This window comes from Lepus europaeus, chromosome X (assembly GCF_033115175.1).
Source record: "Lepus europaeus isolate LE1 chromosome X, mLepTim1.pri, whole genome shotgun sequence".
Taxonomy (NCBI): domain Eukaryota; kingdom Metazoa; phylum Chordata; class Mammalia; order Lagomorpha; family Leporidae; genus Lepus; species Lepus europaeus.
The window spans coordinates 1073741-1091935 of NC_084850.1; the positions used below are offsets into that span (position 1 = coordinate 1073741).

Consider the following 18195-nt stretch of genomic DNA (forward strand, 5'->3'; position numbering starts at 1 on the left):
GTGTGTGCCAGGCTTGAAAGATGAACAGAAACTAGATTCCTAACAGATGCGGAACAGCTGGGAAATCCACACCGAAACACCCTTAATGTCTCCATGACGAGAAGCCCGCCTCACATTTTGTGCAGAGCGCTTCCTTCAGTTCTCAGCTGCATCTTCCGACATTCCTGCAAATCTGGGTTTGGGTCATACAAAAACACCTTCGCCCCAACGGGAACTCCCTTTAAATGCCGTTTGCCCAGGGCTTGGCTGCTGATGCCAGGTGTCCGCATCCTAAGACACGATGGACCATCACCCCGGAGCCCCACCTTAGCCAGACCCTCAGCCTGTGACCTCGCTGTGCCCTGGCGGAGCATCTCCTCGGGTTCCCATCCCAGGGGCGGGGCCTGAATCTCCCAGGGGCGGAGCGTCAGTTCCTGGGGCAGGCTTGTGGCGTCTGGGGACAAGGCTTGTGTCTCCCGGAGGCGGGGCATAAGCCTACTAGGAACTGCCCTGTGCTTCTTGGGGCGGGGCGTATGACGTCAGGAGGACGACCGGCGCACACAGGCCGCCAGGCGGTATCTACCTCTGCGCCTGCGCCGCGCCTGCGCACTCGGCGAGGCCGCGTTCTCTCGCGCAGTCGCACTCACCGGGAGGGCGGGCCTGCGGGGCGGGGCCGGGCGCGGCCGGGCGGGGCGGCCGGTCCCGCCGCCAGGACCCCCGGGAGGCGGCCTAGACTCGCGGAGAGCACTTCTCCTTCCGGTGGGGGGGTGCGTCGTAGGGCTGCGGGGCGGGGCTTCATGGAGGCCGTTGGCCGAGAGAGCTACGGAGGAGGGGCTGGGGCGCTGGGGGCCGAGGGGCGGCCGGTGTCCGAGGCGAGGGTACACTTCCGAGTGACGAGATTCATCATGGAGGCAGGTAACCACGGCCAGGGAGAGGGCAGTCCCGCGCAGACAGGACGTGGAGGCCGGGGGCCGCGGACACAGTCTTAGCGCCGAGCGAGCCGAAGCCGGCGGTGCAGGGAGCCGCTTGTCGGGGAAGAGGCCGTGCCTTTCCGGTGTGGCTCTGAGCGGAGGCTGAGAGGCCGGGCTCAGGGCTGAGGGCTTCTGCCTTTTAGCCACGCCCGGTGTACTACGCCTTGATCTTCGAAATACACGCCGGTATCCCCATTGCCCAGACCAACGCGAAGGCCAAAAGAGAGGACGTGGTACGGGACAGGCCTCCAGAGAGGGGTTCCCGACCCGGGGCGCCCGCCCATCTGTTGAGCCAGCCACTGCGTCCCTCCGCCCTCTGCCCCACCTGTATGTGGCACTTGGTGGTGCAGAGCCTTCTGGAGTGTACTGTTGGGGAGATCCCAGGGTGCCCTGCCAGGAAGTCCACAATAGTGTTGGAGACCTTGCTTCCAAGGCCAGGCAAGGAGGCCACCTCGACTGCTATAGCCAGCCGGCGAACATCACTTCCATTTTTTTTTTAATTAAAATTTTTTTGTTTTGTTATTAGTTTTTAATCTTTTATCATGCCTAATTTACTAATGTTTATCACACGCATATATATATATATATATAATAGCAAGTATAGGTTTTGCTACTATCCATGGTTTCACCATCCACAAGGTTTTTTTTTTTATTTTTTTTTTTATTTTTTATTTTCTTCTTCTGCACAGGCAGAGTGGATAGTGAGAGAGAGAGAGACAGAGAGAAAGGTCTTCCTTTTTGCTGTTGGTTCACCCTCCAATGGCTGCTGTGGACGGCGCATCGCGCTGATCTGAAGCCAGGAGCCAGGTGCTTCTCCTGGTCTCCCATGCAGGTATAGGGCCCAAGGACTTGGGCCATCCTCCACTGCCTTCCCGGGCCACAGCAGAGAGCTGGCCTGGAAGAGGGGCAACCCGGATAGAATCCGGCGCCCCAACCGGGACTAGAACCCAGTGTGCCGGCGCCGCAACGTGGAGGATTAGCCTGTTAAGCCACGGCGCTGGCTTTTTTTTTTTAAGATGTTATTTATTTATTTGAAAGGCAGGGTTACAGAGAGGCAGAGAGAGAGAGAGAGGGAGAGGGAGAGGTCTTCCATCGACTGGTTCACTCCCCAGGAGCCAGGAGTTTTTTCCAGGTCTCCCACATGGGTGCAGGGGCCCAAGGACCTGGGCCATCTTCCACTGTTTTCCCAGGCCACAGCAGAGAGCTGGATCAGAAGTGGAGCAGCCAGGGCTCAAACCGGTGCCCATATGGAATTCCGGTGCTACAGGCCGGGGCTTTAACCCACTGTGCCACAGTGCCAGCCCCCACAGGGCTCTTGGAACATATCCTCCATGGACAAGGCTGGGGGCTACTGGACCACTGACCCAGTATAAAAAGGAGGAAGACCCATAACGATCAAAATATGGTTGGAAATGATGAATGTCCTTTGGAATTTACAAAAAACCAACAAAGAAAGTTTTGAGGAATTGCTGCCTAACAAATTGACCAAGCTTTGGACAAAATAAAAACTTTTTTTTTAAAAAAGCAATTCTTTCTCCTCTCAGCTTGCGAAGCTCAGTTTATATCTGCTGGCAAACAGTTGTTTTCTCACTGACCTTCGGGAGAGAAAGGGTGAAAGGAAACGCTGCAAGCGCTTATACATCTCCTTCACGCTCCGAGAAGATGGGCAAACTATGCCAGTTAATGACGGCAGTGTCCCCTCATTTGCTGCCACCCATCAGCTCAGAGGTCCCTGTAAACCAGGCTTTTCTGTGGCAGACAAGGCTAGGAGGGTCATTTCAGCACCACTAGCTTACGTGGCCTCTCCTGAAATGACGGGCCCTGTGTCGGAATAGTCTAACTGCAGTTGTGGATCTTGACATGCCTCAAACTCTTCAGGTGCTACCTTGCAAGAACTTCATGGTAAAACGTGGCACCTGCTTTTGTAGTTGGGTAAATGCTGGTTCCCGCCAAGGTGTCCCTGTCCTAGTCCCTGGATCCTCTGAATGTCATCTTCCATACCACAAGGGACTTTGCACGTATGATTGAGATAGGAAGATTTCAGATTATTGGGGCAGGCACAAATATAATTGCACTCAGCTTTTTAAAAGGTAGTTTGTTTTTCCCTAAAGAGAGGTATTAGACTCACTGGTTCACACCTCAGATGCCCACAGCAGCCATGGCTGGGCCAGTCCAAAGCCAGGAGCCCAGAACTCCATCTGGGTCTACCACATGGGTGATGGAGACCCAAGTACATGAGCCAGCAGCTGCTGGCTCTCAGGGTCTAGGTCAGCAGGAAGCTGCAATTGGAAGAGGAGCTGGGACGCAAACCCAGGCACTCCAGTATGGGGTGGGAGTGTCCCAAGCAGCATCTTAAGTGTTATACTGAGTGCCTGTCCCCGCACACAGCCATGGTTGTGAGAGAGGCGGGAGCGGTCACGGTGCGGGGAGAGGGCCACGTGATGATAGTGCAGTTTGAAGATGCAATGCTGCTGGTTTGTAACGTGGAGGAAGAAGGGGCCGGGAGCCGGAAAAGGCAAGGCAATGGGCTCTCCCTTGGGGCCTCCCAAAGGGAACCTGCCCCAATGCTGCTTCCAGACTTCCCATCTCCAGACTTGGAAGATTAGGAAGGCGGGTTGTTTTAAGCCACAGGCTTTGTGATGATTTGTTGTAGCAGCCCTAGGAAGCGGATCCGACTTCTTAGCAGAGGATGCTAAACATACTCTTTAATTGTCGCTTGCTCTCCGCCTCCTGCAGTCAGCCCAGTGGAGGTCATTTCACCTTCTCTTGTTAGCCCGGGTCATTGTGAACCTGTTTCGCGCTGTGACCTAGCGCATTGATTTCGTTCGCAGGTAGGGCTGGGCTTTAACCCGTGAGTAAGTTAGAGTCCACTCCCACTGTGCGCTGGTTTTTCAGCTCTCTTCTCTTCTCAGTGTGTCGGTCTCCTTCCCTGGCCCTAAATGTTGCTGTGTTCCCCTGCTCTGCTATGCTTGCCTGCTTGCTTTTCTTGCCTTTTCTAGTCTATGCTGAGGATGCTCTAAGTGTAACATCGGGACTGGCGGAGGCCCAAGTCCCCTCTCGGCAGGGTTTACATTGGGTGAGCTGGGGCGGGGTAGACGACATCCAGGTACATGTGTGCTCCAGGATCTTGGCCAGTTGGGAAATGAGCTTTAGTCAAAACTGTTGCTTCTCAGAGTGTGGCGTGCAGACCTGCGGCACGCACGTGGCCTGGGGCTTCTCCACTCCTGAGGAGTTTTTGTGAGAGCAGGGAGCAGGGTGTGGGCCCTCCAGGCCCGAGGCAGCGGCCTCCCTTCTTTGAGCAGTGAGTGAACAGGTACCACACTGAAGGATTCACCTGCTGCTTTCTCTCTCTAGGTGTCAAACTAGGGATGCGGTCCATTCCCGTTGCCACTGCTTGTACCATCTACCATAAGTTCTTTGGCGAGATCGACCTGGGTGCCTATGACCCTTACCTGGTTGCCATGACATCCATTTATTTGGCTGGCAAAGTGGAGGAGCAACACCTGCGTACCCGTGACATCATCAACGTGTCCAACAGGTAGGTAATGGCTGTGGGACTGAGGCATTTGGGAGGCTCTCCTGCTGTGCACCCAAGTGGGCAGGGCAGAGCAGCTCCCCACTGTGCCCTGCCCTCCTGGTGCCAGCAGGCCAGCTTAGACAGAGGCACCTGGATGGCCTTGACCCAGGGCCAGAAGCACCGATAGCAAGGGAGGAAGTCCAGTGTCGGGAGCCCTGGGGGAGTCTGTGGGAAGAAGCTTGGCCAGGCAGAGGAACGTGGAGAGGTCTGTCGGAAGACGCGTGTGGAGTCTTGGACAGGACGGAGCAAGCCAGGGATGGCTGAGGCACAGGAAGGCACCTCTTGCAGTTGGGTCATAGGACCCGTCAGGCTGTGTGCCAAGCATGAGGAGGTCACAGCCCCAGTGGGCCAGGAAACTGAGTCCTGGGCACCCAGGAGTCTCTCGCCCTGCCGTGGGCCCGTGAGCACGTGTGGGTCCATGGGCAGCACAGCTGGGCCCTGTAGGGACCCAGCCCATCAGGTGGGCATTGCAGAGGCCCGGGGTGGGGGTGGAGTGGGCAGGAGAGAGCTGTGCAGTGGATGGAAAGTTACTAACTAGCTGTGCGTCAGAGGCCTTCCAGGAACTCTAATCATTAGGAAGAAAGCTATTTTGTTCTGCTGCTTTTTAAATAAACAGGTAACAAAAAAAAGCCCTGCCCCCCCATGCCTAGCAGGTTCACGGTGTCCGGGGCTAGGCTACCAGACAACCGTGCGGGGGAGCGAGGGAGGGTGGCTAGAGTCTGCCTGTAATTGCCTGCGCCCCAGCAGGGAGGAGCAGCCAGAGGGGAAATTGTGCGGAGCCCTAATTAGGCGCCGATGCACGGGGTGGGGTGGGGTGGGGTGGGGTGGGGGGGTCTGCGGGAAATTGGAGACCGAGGAGCAGCTCGGAAGGGTGAGGAAGGATGAATCAGCAGCGGCGAGTTGTGACTGCCCGAGTGTGAATTCTCCTCCCATGTGTCTTGGGGTTCTCGTATAGGTGAGAGTGTTGTGCCTGGGCCCAGTGTGACTAGGATGGAAAGATCTGGAAGAAGGAAAGGCCATCTAGGGAGTAGGAGAGTGTGAGCCATGCGCCGCCGCAAATACAGCTTGCAGTGGGACGTTCTTGCACCCAGAGTGGAGAGTACCCCAGCCTGTGACCGGAAGTTGCCTCTGGCGCCATGGCAGCCACCTGGTCTTTGCCTTTGACATCTTATTGGTCCCTTCCATGCCCTGCTGGTCACTGTCTCCCTCGTGACAGCAGCAGGCACAGTGACCCAGTATCGGCTGACTGCAGGCCGCTGGTTTGTGTGTGGACATCACGCCACTCAAGGGCCTGGCCGCTTCAAGGCGCCCTGTGGCAGGGGCAGCTTCCGGGGTGCCATCAGCGCCGCCCTTGTCCCTCCCGCACAGGTACTTTAACCCGAGCAGTGAGCCCTTGGAGCTGGACTCCCGCTTCTGGGAGCTCCGAGACAGCATCGTGCAGTGCGAGCTTCTCATGCTGAGGATCCTGCGCTTCCAGGTCTCCTTCCAGCACCCGCACAAGGTAGGAGTGGGCGCCGGACGCCGCACACCTGCTGTGTGCGCCCTGACCCGGAAGTGCACCCCTTCGAGTCCCCGGCCAGTCTCGTTCCCGCTTCCCCTCTCTGCTGGCTTGGCTGCGGGCAGTCTGTGCAGCCGCCTCCCAGGGCCTGCAGGCAGCTGGAATTAGCCCTCCCACATGCATCTCTCGGTGAACACTTCAGTCAAGCGGTGGGCATTTAATTAAGTGTAAGAGGTGCCGCTTGGGTGCCCACATGCCGTATCAGAGTCCCTGGGCTGCACCTCCTAGACTCTCGGGAGAGCGCAGTGTGCAGGCCTTGGGGGGGTGTGATCCGTGCCTCCTGGCTGAAGGACGGGGTGGAAGGAACGGATGGGTCTGTCGGCCGGGGTGTGCTGCGGTGAGGGGCGAGTGCCTGGTGCCGGGGCAGGTGCTCCCCGGTGGGTTCCCGGAAGCTTTCAGGTGTTGTAGCTGAGGACGCCGCTGCTCTGGGCTCTGGGTGCTAGGTGGGAGGAGCCACTCGTCCTCCAGAGAGGGCACTGCTGTGTGCAGCGGCAGGCCCTGAGCGCCCTGCCATGGTGGCTGGGAACGGCCTGCGGAGGGCGCGCGGCAGGCATGGGTGCAGCGGGGTGGAGGGAGGCGCTTTCAGGCAGCGGGCGGTGGTGAACACAGAGGCCTGGAGTGAAGCGCACCTTCCACATTCCAGCGTGGCGAGGCCCACGGAGACGAGGCTGGAGGAGAGGCAGGGCTGGTGGCCCGTAGGGGGTCTTCTGGCGTTCTCCTAAGTGGCGTGGGAGCCGTCGGGTGCCGGGAGAGCGGCTGGTGGGGCTCTGCGCATGCCCTAACTGAAGCTGTGTCTTTGCAGTACCTGCTCCACTACCTGGTCTCCCTCAAGAACTGGCTGAACCGCTACAGCTGGCAGCGGACTCCCGTCTCCGTCACGGCCTGGGCCCTGCTGCGGGACAGCTACCACGGAGGGCTGTGCCTCCGCTTCCCGGCGCAGCACCTGGCTGTGGCCGTGCTCTACCTGGCCCTGCACATCTATGGTGTGGAGGTGCCCGCCGAGGCGGAGGCCGAGAAGCCGTGGTGGCAGGTGAGGGGGCTGCCCGCCGCGCCGCTCTGTGGCCCTGGCTGCCTACCACTTTGTGTTTATCCGTTACCTGAACAAAGCTGAGGGCGCCCTGGGACTGGTGAAGCTGGACGCGCTTGCCACCGTAGTGCTGGATGCGCTGGGCCGGGGCCTGCCCTGCGTGCTGGATGACGGCTGCATTGTCTGCCTCACTCAGCCTGACTGAGCGCAAGCGCCATTTGTAGGCTGTGCCTTAAATCTGTCCCTTGCAAGAGGTGCGCGGGTGGCGGGGTGCTGTGTCCCTGCCCCTGCCCTGCGTGTGTGCCACTGGAGGCCACAGGCGGTGCTGACGTGTGTTGTGCGTCTCCACTCGGCGCCCTCCCCCCGCAGGGCCGGAGGCGCCCGGAGCTGGCGTGTAGGGAGAACGCCCAGGGCTGTGAGGGCATCTGTGGACAGGAAGCATAGGCCCGCGCTCGGGCTTCTGCGGCACTTCCCGATAAGGGGGCTGCTCTCTGAGGACTCCTGTGGGCGACCTGCTGCTGGTCCCTTGGGATGGCTTGCGTCTACCGAGTCATCCCTTGTCGCTGCTGGCTGGCGGCGACTCTCCTGCACCTGCTTTCTTCCTTTGCCTCCTCGTAGACCGTCCTGCTGGCCAGCCCACCTCTGCGCCAGGAGCAGCCCTCCCGAGGCGAAGGCGCACTGCCCTGGCCCAGCACAGCCAGGGAGCAGTGCTGTCACAAGGCCATTTTCTGGGGCACCCGAACTCACCCAGTAATCGCTCAGACTGGGTACAAGCTGCCGTTTGTGCCGTGCCCCACACATGCGCACTCCAATATGTGCTTAAAGGCTCGCAAACTTGACTTCGCCTTTTCTCGCGGCTCGGAGCTGCTTGCACTGGGCATGCCTGGACCCCTGGTGGGCGGCAGGGAGCACAGATGGTGGCCTGTGCGGAGTGCAGAGCGCAGCCCGCTCCTGCCGGTCGCTGGCTTGCTGCTCCTCGGGTGCGCTGGGCTCAGCCCTAGAGCTCGAGGCACTTCCTTGTGCGGAGCCGCTGGCGCCTGAGGGTGGCCGTGCTGAGGCCGTGTGCCAGCCCCCGGGCGAGGCCCTGACTCTCAGGGCCGAGTGGGGGACAGCCGCAGGGTTCGCGATGCCGCACCGGTGCTCGCTGGGCCTCTTGCTGACTTGCAAGGCCACCGGTCAAGACGTCCCACCTGTGCGCAGGGATTGGTGTCCCCAGACGGGAGGGGCCGAGCCTCTCGGCTCTCTTGTTCCCAGAGGCTGACAGCGTCTCCTCTGGGGAGTGTGTCCCTTCTGTTGCTGGTGGCCCAGGGTTGTCACGCATCGTGGACTGATTGCTTTTTTAAGATCGTGGTGACATTGGCATCATGTGAAATGCGCCGCACGGTGCTCACGCAGGCCCGCCTGGCGGCTTGCTGAGTGTTCCTGTGCTCCTGGTCTCAGCTGCGCAGGTGCAGGCTGCCCAGCCTCCCTCTGCAGATGAGACACCTGCCTGCTTTGGGCCCAGCTGCCACCGACCCCCGGGTGACCCGGGGTCACCCAGGCCTCTTCTGTGTGGAAGGTTTTTGGCTCTGCACAGGAGCCACTACCCCTGCGAGCTGTGTCCTTGGGTCCCCACCCCCAGGAAGTGCCGAGCATGCTCACCCAGAGGGAGTCTAATGGCAGCTTGTTTTCCTTCTCCTTTCTAGGTGTTTAGTGACGACCTTACCAAGCCAATCATTGATAACATTGTGTCTGATCTCATTCAGATTTATGCCATGGACACAGAGATCCCCTAAGGCCCTGGCCCAGGCCTGCCCAAAGAGAAGCCCAGGCTGGCTGGCTGGCTGGCTGGGGACGGTGCCACCACGTCGCGGTGACGGCCAGGCCCCAGGGGACCAGCTGGGATGACTGGCTGTGCCGCTGCAGAGGGGCTGGGGAAGGTGATGACATGCTGCCTGCCACTTTGTCCCCAGCAGCCGCGGCCCAGGTGATGACGTGAGCCCTTCCTCCGGCGGGCAGGCCGGGAGCCACAGTGTGCGGCGGGCCCGAGTGGCCGCACCTGCTTTTGTCCTCAGCGAGGACTCCAGCTGCCGTTGAGGCACGACATGCCTGACAGGAACTGAAAGAACAGACAGGACTGCTCTCCCGGGGTTTTGTAGAGAAAGCGGAGATCGCATTTTATTTTGTGTAATAAAAGGTGATGCAAATCCGTGGGAGCCCCTCGTCCTTGCTGCGCAGCCCGCGGCTATGGTCAGACCATGACCGCCCTGGAAAGGCATTCCCAGGGCGGCCCGCGAGTACCCGTGGGGCGAGGCGGCCAGCCTGCTTGGGGGCGGGGTGAACGTGCACTCGGCGGGGGGTGGGGTGGGGGGGTGGGATATGGCCCTTGGCTGGAGCTGAGCACCTTGCAGCTGAAAGCACGAAGCCAGGACGTTCAAGCGCAGGGAAGCCAGCGCCGACGGGCAGCACAGAGAAACTCAGCCAGCGTCCCTGTGACTCCCCACCGCTGGGTTGTCCCCGGGCCTGGTGCGCGAGCTGCTTGTCCCAGGCCCCACTCAGCGTGGGCAGCGTCTGGTTCTCTGCTTCTCCCTGCCGTCACCCCCAGGCCGCTGAGCTCTGTGTGCACTTGTTGTTCCTGTTCTTTGCACTTAGATGAGAGGTGGCTCCAGACCGGGCTGATGGCACCCCTTTTCCGGGCCCCCCTACTCCCAGAGTTCCAGTTTTCCGCTGTGTTGTTTCTGCATGTGTCCACCAGCTCAGTGGGCACCTTGGAGGGCAGCGCTGGCAGCCCCATTGCAGGACGAGGCCAGGCAGCAGCCTCCAAGGGCCGCGGCGCTCTCCAGCGTGCAGTTTCTGCCCCCATGCCTCAACTTGGCAATGAGGGAGCTCTGCTCTTGGCCTGTGCTGCTTGCAGACATGAGTGGGGCTTCTCTGTCTTCGCTCCCCGACAATTCCTTTGGGTCCCCTCTGGCCTCAGCCTCCACGGAGGCAGCCCCTGGTGCACACTTGATGTGAGTTTGTGCAGAAGTCAGCGAGCTGGCAGGAAGTAGAGCCCTGCACCCTGGGGAAGCAGGGATAACGGGGGGGGGGGAGGGGGGCTGCTGTTGCGGTCTGCTCCCTGTTCCCCTGCTAAGTCCCGCCCCCAGGCCCCAGAACGTCTCCTTTTAGGATGACTGAAGATCAGGCAAGTTCCTTTCTGTCCCTGGGCCTCAGTTTCCCACTTCGTAAACTGAGCATGTTGAGCCAATGCTGTACTAACGCCCTTCCATCTGCCTGCCACACTGGCGGGGAGCTTGGGCTTTTGCTCCATGTTCTTTGTTCCCTGGCCTCTGCGGTGTCACCGCTTTGCCAGTGCCTTGGGGCCTCTGTGGTGGCTTCTGGGCTTGTGCTTCCTGTTCCATTGGCTCTTTTATTTTTGGGATAAAAGGTCAGTGGGGGAGAGATTGAGATAAGCTTTTCTCCAGCCTGAAGCTTCTTAGGAGCTTCGTGTCCAGAGCCCATGGTAATTACTGGAACGTGGTAAGCGGCCGAGCCTTGCTTTCCCTACGGACGTGGTGGAAGGAAGAGGAGGGCCACATCTCCCCCGGAACCCATGAACGTGACCATGTTTGGAAACAGGGTCCTTTGCAGATGGAGTCACGGTGACATGAGGTCATTGGGGTGGGCCCTAATCCGATCCCTGGTATGCTTAGGGGAAAAGAGGGCCAGAGAGGGAGAACGCCCCAAGAAGCCAGACACTGGGGAGACAGGCACCTCCAGCATGGAGGTGGAGAGTGGAGCGATGCAGCTGGCAATCAGCTCAGAGCAAAGGTTCTGCCCTAGAGCCTCCAGGGGGACTGCGGCCCTGCCCACACCTTGGTGGCAGGCCTCGCCGGTAGAGCTGAGAGCGGAGCCCCAGGGAGTGACCCCGCTGCCCCTTGGAAACCTGTGTGTGTACTGGGAGAAAGAAGCGAGACACCAATTCACCCTGCCTGTGGGGGACCTGTGAGCCCTCCCTCTAAGGTGCCAGCTGTGTCCACAAGGAATTTGGCCTGTACTTCCTTAACTTCATGGTTCAAGGTGTCCTCGTGCACCCGTAAGCTGGGTGCTCTGCTATGTGTCCATGTGCTTGCTGGTTTTTTTTTTTTTTTTTGCCTGCTTTTAGGAATACGGACCGTGGTGGTTGGAGGGAACGTCGAGGCCACTTTTTTCCTTTCTTGGCAGCTTCCCTGGAAACTGGGCCCTCTGCTGCCGTGTGGCAGAGTGATAGAAATGTGACGAAATGGGGCATGGGCTTCTAAGCTAGCCGCTCTGGGGCTCCGTGACAAGTCTCCGTGCCCAGAAGCAGCTTGCCGCCCCCTCCTGGCCAGAGCTGGCGGCAGCAGAGTGCGGATGGCCACACACTAGGGGTCAGCAGGAGGAGAATGGGGCATGTGCGGGAAGTGGAGGAGGGGACGGGGGCTTGTGGGAAAGAGGAAGGCTGTGATTGGAAGTGTGTTCCTAGCATCATGGTTCCTATCAGCCACAAGGTGGAGGTGGACCACGCAGCCCTCCAGCAAGGAGTGCACGGCAGGGGGCGCTCTGCAGACAGTGGCACAGCCAGGCACAGCGGGTCAAGTCACATGGGAGTCCACTCCCAGGGGTTCCTAGAGGAGTGGCGCTCACTGAGACACACAGCATTAAGCTGGGGCCAGGGCCTGCGAGCTGGTGCTGCGGGCAGAGTGTCACTTGGGAGGAGAAATCGCATTCTGGAGACAGACGGTGGCCATGGGCGGAACTGCCAAATGCCTCTGCGCTGTTGGTGGGCTGAGGGAGGGCAGGACCCCCTCCCTGGCTCACGTGAGCATGTGCGCTGGCTGATCCTCACAGCCCTTCCCCTGGCAGGGCCGCTGCCTGCCCCTGGCGGAGATGACCCAAAGACACCTCTGTTTGGTTCCGACGAGAATTCAGCCAGGAATAAATCACACACGTGATCCAGGCCAGGAGAGTAGGAGCCTTTCTTTTCTTTTCTTTTCTTTTTTTTTTTTTATACACAGATATTTGGGTCTATTCTTTAGCTTAGGAAATTCAACTACAGACTTAAAATTATTATGCATCGGCGGTCTTCGTCATGAAGATCGTTTTTGTTCATCTTTCTAACAGGCAGATAAAAATGTAAAACATATTTATTAACTGAACACAGTTGGCCAAGCCATTCCGTGTAATAGAACGCGGTAGAGAGAGGGGCTTCTCCGCGAGGCAGGTCCCTCGGCCTGAAGACAGTACCAAAACCAGAGCAAAAGATCCGAGTCCACAGCGCCCCTTTGCTGAACCCCACACCCCAGCACAAAGGCAACCTAGGGACAAAACAATCGACACGTACAGTAGGCAACTTTGTACAGCAGCAGTGCGGGTTTGCTGTGCGGGATGCATCGGCCGTGGGCTCTGTCGCTACGTGTGCGGCAGAGCGTGGAAAAGCAGCCGGTAGCGGAGCGCGCGCAGCTCGTCACCTTCCCTTCCCATGCGGCCAGAGACCCTCGACACATTGAGTTGCCCTTTTTGCTGTTGTTGACACAAGGACGTCTGGGAACGATTTACAAATGGGTAACATTCTCAATGTGCCCTTTAGAAAAAAAGGGATGGCTTTTAAGTGATCTGTAGCTGGCATCTGGAAAGTGCGATTTTCGTTTCTCACCGAAATTCCTTGGCCGGAGATCTGGCTGGGCCTGCTCGGGGGGGGGGGGGGGGGGGGCGGGGAGGGAGGACAAGGCGTCCGTGATAGCGGTGGGCGCTCGTGTGGATGCCACTGGCTCAGGGTGCGGCTGGGGTGGGCTCAGCTGCCAAGGGTGCCCATCTGCCCTGCCCCATTCCGATCCTACGTCCCCCGGCTAGCGCCTCCTGGCAGCTGAGCCCTAGGCCCCGGGGACAGATGGAAGCTGCGGTGGCATGGCCAGCCCCCTCCCTGCAAACAGCGCCGCCTGAGTTCTCAAGGGAAAGGAACCCCACGGGCCAAGCACTGCCCGTCTCACCGGCATCACTGTGGGCGTCCATCCTTGGAACTCCGGGGCACGAGGAAGGCTGGCCTTCTCTTCATTTCCCTCCCAGGGCATCGTTCATGCAGGGCGAACAGGCTTGTTGCGCTGGGTGCCCACGGTGCCAGCAGCAGGAGTCCTAAGCTCCAGGGCACTCAGCTTCTGCACTGGATTCCCCGATGGCGTCGGAAAGTGGCGGCGGACACAGATCCGTGCCTCGTCCTTTGCCCGTGCTGCGGCTGACACTGAGGTGGCGCAGCACAGGGTGGGAGTGCAGTCGGAGGCGCCGGGGCTGATGGAGGATGCACGGGCCCTGCCCCTCGGCTGCTTTCTGTGGCATCCGTGGCCACCGTGTTGCCCTTTGCACCTGGCACTGGGGCCGCCTGGCTCCGCGCTCTGCCGGGTCTGCCCACCGCATCCGCACCTTGCACACAGCACTTCATGCTCTTGCGGACAAAGAGAGGCACCAGGCAGGGGGAGGGCTTGCAGTGGAAAAGCAAAGGAAGCTGAGAAGAAAATGCACCCTGCCACCTCCTGAAGGGGACCATTCTCACCAGCGCTTTGGTATTTTCCTTTTAAATTAAAAAAATTCCATCAAAAGGGTCGTCTCCTCTACAGGCAGGGGTCTCCTCGGGACTGGCAATGGATGAGGGCTTCTGAGGGGCACAAGGAATCGGGACACACAGACTGCTTCCCTGAACAAGCGCCCTACATTCAGTAATGCCATTTCAAAGTGAAAACGCCTGGGAAGAGGAATGGAACGATCATGCCAATAAATAGTTCCTTATTCTGTAAATATGCATCATGTCATACACACACACACAGATGCACACACGCGCACCCTTGCCAACTGCAGCTCCCCCAGGGCGGGCTAGAGGGCGCTCTCTGGCCCGGAGCACCTGCCTTTCGCGGGAAGGAAAATGTGTGATCGCATTGCTTCCCCGAAAACCCGCAGCAGCCCTCCCGCTGCCCGCACAGCCCGTGTGGCGAACACACGGTGGAATTGTAGTTTTCGTTAAAAAAGAAGCATCGGTAGAAAGAAAGGTGGCGGACGCACCTACTCCACGCCTTGCCTTTCTTTTCCTCATTCTGCCTTGGATGAAGAGCCTCCCCCTCCTCCTCCTCCTCGGTCCCACAGCAGAGGCCTGTGGCAGGCTGCACCCTTCTCGAATGGACGTGGCTCAGCCACCTTTCCGCAGGTGTGCGGGCTCCCATCTGTGTGTGCGCGTGCGTGCGTGTGCGCGCGTGACTCCGTGAGTCCAAGTGTGTGCGTGTGCGTGTGCCGACGACAGTTCCGGTTAGAGGGACGTCTCCACGCTGTGGAGCGGGCTCCCGGGGCTGGAAGAGAACGCTGAAGAGGTAGCTGACTTGGTGACATGCGTGGTCAGGTAGATGCCGCTGTCGATGGCGTTGTTGTTCTGGTTCGGGGACAGGGGCGGCGGGGCGCGCAGGCGCTCCTCGCTCTCATCCACGTCCGTGTCATCGATGAGTGGGATGTTGTGGGTGTAGTCGTTGATCAGGAACTCGGGCGTTGCCATGAAATTATGGATGGAGCTCTTGGATTCCGGTTTCTCCAGGCCTTCATAGAGCGAGCTACGGAATGCTTTCACCACCCGGATCTGCAGTAGGAGGTGGAGGGACGGGGCCCGAGGTGGGAGCAGGAGGGAGGACAGAGAGGACAGGAGGGCAGCGGAGAGGGGAAGGGGGGACGAGAGGAGAGGAGACGTGATGAGTGGCTGGCTGCTGCTGGCGGGTTCTGCCCACGTCCATGGCCCGGGTCCTCACATGATAAATACTCATCCACTGCAGGGTCGTGGGGCACAGGGTGGCTCTGCCTGGCCTTGCACTTGTCCGCTGACACCCCCGCCCCCAGGCACGAAAACTGGAACCCGAGAGTGCCGCCCTGGACTCTGGGCGGCTGCCTCCCTGCTCCTTGCTCTGGGGGCAGGGCCGCCTTATGTGCTCCCTGGGGTCACGACTCAGTCTGCCTCCCAGTCTGGTCTAAAAGAAAGACAGTTTGGAAAAGGGAGAGCACTGGGGAGTGGGCCTGCTACTTTTCCTCGCTGGACAGCCGCAATGAAGAACCTTCTGGAAAGAGAGACGCATTTCTGGTCTTCCTGGCTGGGCGGCTCCAGGGACCTCATCTCCTCCACCGGTCCAGCCAGCACACTGCACCTTGCGCAGCCAGTGGCCCCTCTGTCTCCACCCAGCTGACTTTCTTTTCTAGAAACTTCTCAGAGCTCCCTGACATTGGCCCTGCCAGGCTCTCCTCCTCACTGGCTGCTCTGGTCCCATCTGCCTGGCTTCTTCCTCTCCTCTCTGTCCGGACCTTTCTGCCTTGGCCAGGGCACTGACCGGTGGCACAGTGCCCCCTGGAGGCCGGCACTGAAAATGCTCCTGAAAACGGCCGCACCTCTGGCTGGCACCTGCTGAGACTGTCCCATGCTAGCTCCTTCAGCTAGCCCTCTCCTCCAACCGCAAGTCCATGGGATTTGCCATATTCTCGCTGGGCCCAGGGTTTCTTTACATTGGCTGTCTCCATCACATTTCTAGACCTCAGGCTAGCAAACTGCCCACAAGGACGAGCTCCCCGCCAAGCCCCAGACTTGTCCGACACAGCAGCAATGACCCCTCTTTCCAATGGCTGCCGCACCTCCACTTAGACAGGAACCCGAGTTTCATCGCGGTTACAAACCACCGAGTATAGGCCGGTGCCGTGGCTCACTAAGCTAATCCTCCGCCTGCGGCGCCGGCACCCCAGGTTCTAGTCCCGGTTGGGGCACCGGATTCTGTCCCGGTTGCCCCTCTTCCAGGCCAGCTCTCTGCTGTGGCCCGGGAGGGCAGTGGAGGATGGCCCAAGTGCTTGGGCCCTGCACCCACATGGGAGACCGGGAGGAAGTACCCGGCTCCTGGCTTCGGATTGGTGCAGTGCTGGCCATAGTGGCCATTAGGGGAGTGAACCAACGGAAGGAAGACCTTTCTCTCTGTCTCTCTCTCACTGTCTATAACTCTCTCTGTCTCTCTCACTGTCTAACTGCCTGGCAAAAAAAAAAAAAGCACAGAGTACTGCCTCTCTTTGCTCCCCACCCCCCTCCCCTGCCAGTCCCCCAGCCTGGGCTCCATCCTGCTTCTAGAAGCTGTCAGCACGCCGTGGCCTGAGAACTAACTTTGGCCCTCTGTCTCTCAATAAAGTTTTATGGACACACAGCCTTGCACACCAGTCTCTGTGCTACTTACGGCGCCTTTGGGGGCAACAGGGGCATAGCTGTGTAGTTGCCACAGAGACCTGGACCCTGAAGCCAGTGACAGTTGAGACCAAGTGCAGCGCTCAGAAAGTCTCCCTTGGGCCTCTGTCCCCAGACTGCCTTGTGATGCAGAAATTGACAGTGAACTTGGCCTTTCTCATGAGAGGCAACCAGCTTCCCTTTTCGTCAGCCAAGGCCGATGTTGCCTCAGTCTTTAGGCCTCGCTTGGCCACACCCTGCTCCTTGCTGGGTCGCCTCATTTGGATCTGGGCCAAATGGCCAGGCCAGGCCCCTGCACCTGGCTGAACTTCAAAGCTATTCCCTGCGAAGGGCAGGCAAGGCCACGGGGCCAGCCCTCTTCCCCCAGCACTGGGCTGGCCCCCGCGGGCTCCTGCCGGTGCTCCGCCCGGGTGCAGCCTGCCTGACACAGAACAGTCCTTCCTCTAACACCTGGGGAAGGCACCAGTGAACGAGCGGACTGCCTGCGGGTGGCATGGCCACCGTGCTCCAACTTGCTGCTGCTCAGGGCTCCGAGCCCGGCTGGCATCCCCGCGCCGTGAGCGTCCCCACTGCTGGTGAGTCAGCTTTCCCAGGCTCTGTGTTCCCTGCACTCGGCTCTTGGCCTAGGCCATGGGCCAGGGCCTCTGCAGCGTACCCTGTGCTGCAGGGCACACTTCCTTCCTGGGCAAGGAATTCAGGGAACAGCAGCAAAGGCTTCTCAGGCAGGCCTGGCTGGAGGGCTGAGCTGGAGCCAAGGGCGCTCAAGGATACCTCCACGGCCCTGGCTTTCCATGTCTTCCCACCCAGGGAAGCCAGCCGGGGTGCCACCGAGGCCAAGTGGAGGGCCGTGGCTTCCCCCAGAGCTCCCAGCTTCTCCACTCCGGATGAGCCTCTGCATCTCCCAAAGGGGCCCTCAGCACCCTCAAGCCCGGTGTGGCCATGCCTGGCCCAGCAGGCCGCCTGGACGCCAACAGCGCCACTGGCACCCCATCCACGTGGGTATGTGTAGCCAGTGCCGCCGCTTCCCGTGCCAGCTAGCTGCCTGCCTGTGGAGGGCCAGCGGAGCTATCGAAGATACGGAAGTGGCGTCCAGGGAGGGGAGGTGGGTTCACAGCTCTGGCTAGGATGTCGCGAGGACCGAGGGGACTGGGGCCTCTGCAGTAGCTGCCGCTCTGCTTCTCTGCTCCATCTCTATGACTTCATTTGCTTGGATGCCTCCCACCGTCCCCGACCACTGCTGCCCCCAGAAGCGCCTCCCGCTGGGGTGGGGCTCCCACCTGCCCAGGCCTTGTGCGCTTCATCCTCGAACGTGGGTGAACATCTCACCTGGGGCTCAGGCGCAACAGGCCCTGAACCCCGCGCCAACCTCTTCACCCCGTCCCTCGCTGCTGCCGCCTTTGACCGCACCCCCACCCCGCCCTTGCCTGCTCGCCATTACTCTCCTCTGTGTCCTTGCACAGAGGTGGGCACAGAAGCTGCTATGCCTTGCCTAGGCCTCCAAGGGCTGGGCCTGTGGTGCAGGTGGAGTGGGTGGGGCTGGAGGAGGGATGCTCAAGCAGGAGGCAAGCCAAGGGCAGCAGAGAAAGGATGGGGACGGGAAATGGAGACAGCAGTCAGGGGCCAGGCTCTGGCGCCACCCCTACGATGGCCACAGCAGGCGCCGCCCCCGGCCCCGCCCCCTGCCTCTCGGCTCGGTCTCACCTGCTCGGGCTTCCTCTCTGCCTTGCCACTGCACCGTGCCAACCACTAGTCTAGAACATTCCTTGGGAGCTCTCAGCTCCCACAACTTGAAAACCACCCAGAAAGGTGTCCTCAAGAACCTGTGACTACGATGCGACACATCAAGGAGAAGCCAAGTCAGGGAGGGGT

The 18195-nt window shown here is 60.0% G+C and overlaps 2 protein-coding genes across 7 annotated transcripts in view; one reads left to right on the top strand and one right to left on the bottom strand.

The window, feature by feature from the left end:
* The first annotated feature begins 659 nt into the window (after positions 1-659).
* CCNQ (cyclin Q) lies at positions 660-9298 on the top strand. 3 transcript variants are annotated; one of them, XM_062183354.1, is made up of 5 exons: positions 660-746; positions 4305-4488; positions 5896-6028; positions 6888-7115; positions 8798-9298. In XM_062183354.1, exons 2-5 carry the CDS (start codon positions 4319-4321, stop codon positions 8885-8887), a joined length of 621 nt encoding a protein of 206 aa, XP_062039338.1. In that variant the 5' UTR covers positions 660-746; positions 4305-4318; the 3' UTR covers positions 8888-9298. The 3 variants fall into 3 exon arrangements, with proteins under 3 accessions (XP_062039338.1, XP_062039336.1, XP_062039337.1); XM_062183352.1 differs by lacking the exon at positions 660-746 and adding an exon at positions 777-894; XM_062183353.1 differs by lacking the exon at positions 660-746 and adding an exon at positions 777-894 and having other exon boundaries at positions 8858-9298.
* A 4805-nt stretch (positions 9299-14103) lies between these two features.
* Positions 14104-18195, bottom strand: part of ATP2B3 (ATPase plasma membrane Ca2+ transporting 3) — a 31260-nt gene continuing 27168 nt past the window's right edge. For 2 of the 4 annotated variants that reach the window (XM_062182905.1, XM_062182904.1), the window contains one exon: positions 14104-14700. In XM_062182905.1, the coding sequence (XP_062038889.1) occupies positions 14380-14700 (321 nt within the window). In that variant the 3' untranslated portion in view covers positions 14104-14379. The remainder of the gene's footprint in view (positions 14701-18195) is intronic. The other 2 variants (XM_062182903.1, XM_062182902.1) reach the window with 1 other exon arrangement.

What these genes read in the sequence shown, in the direction of transcription:
- CCNQ (XM_062183352.1), top strand. Translation starts at nt 777, where the DNA reads ATGGAGGCCGTTGGCCGAGAGAGCTACGGAGGAGGGGCTGGGGCGCTG. An exon ending in GAGATTCATCATGGAGGCAG is followed by an intron (nt 895 to 4,304) that starts GTAACCACGGCC and finishes TTCTCTCTCTAG; the next exon opens with GTGTCAAACTAGGGATGCGG. An exon ending in ATCATCAACGTGTCCAACAG is followed by an intron (nt 4,489 to 5,895) that starts GTAGGTAATGGC and finishes CCTCCCGCACAG; the next exon opens with GTACTTTAACCCGAGCAGTG.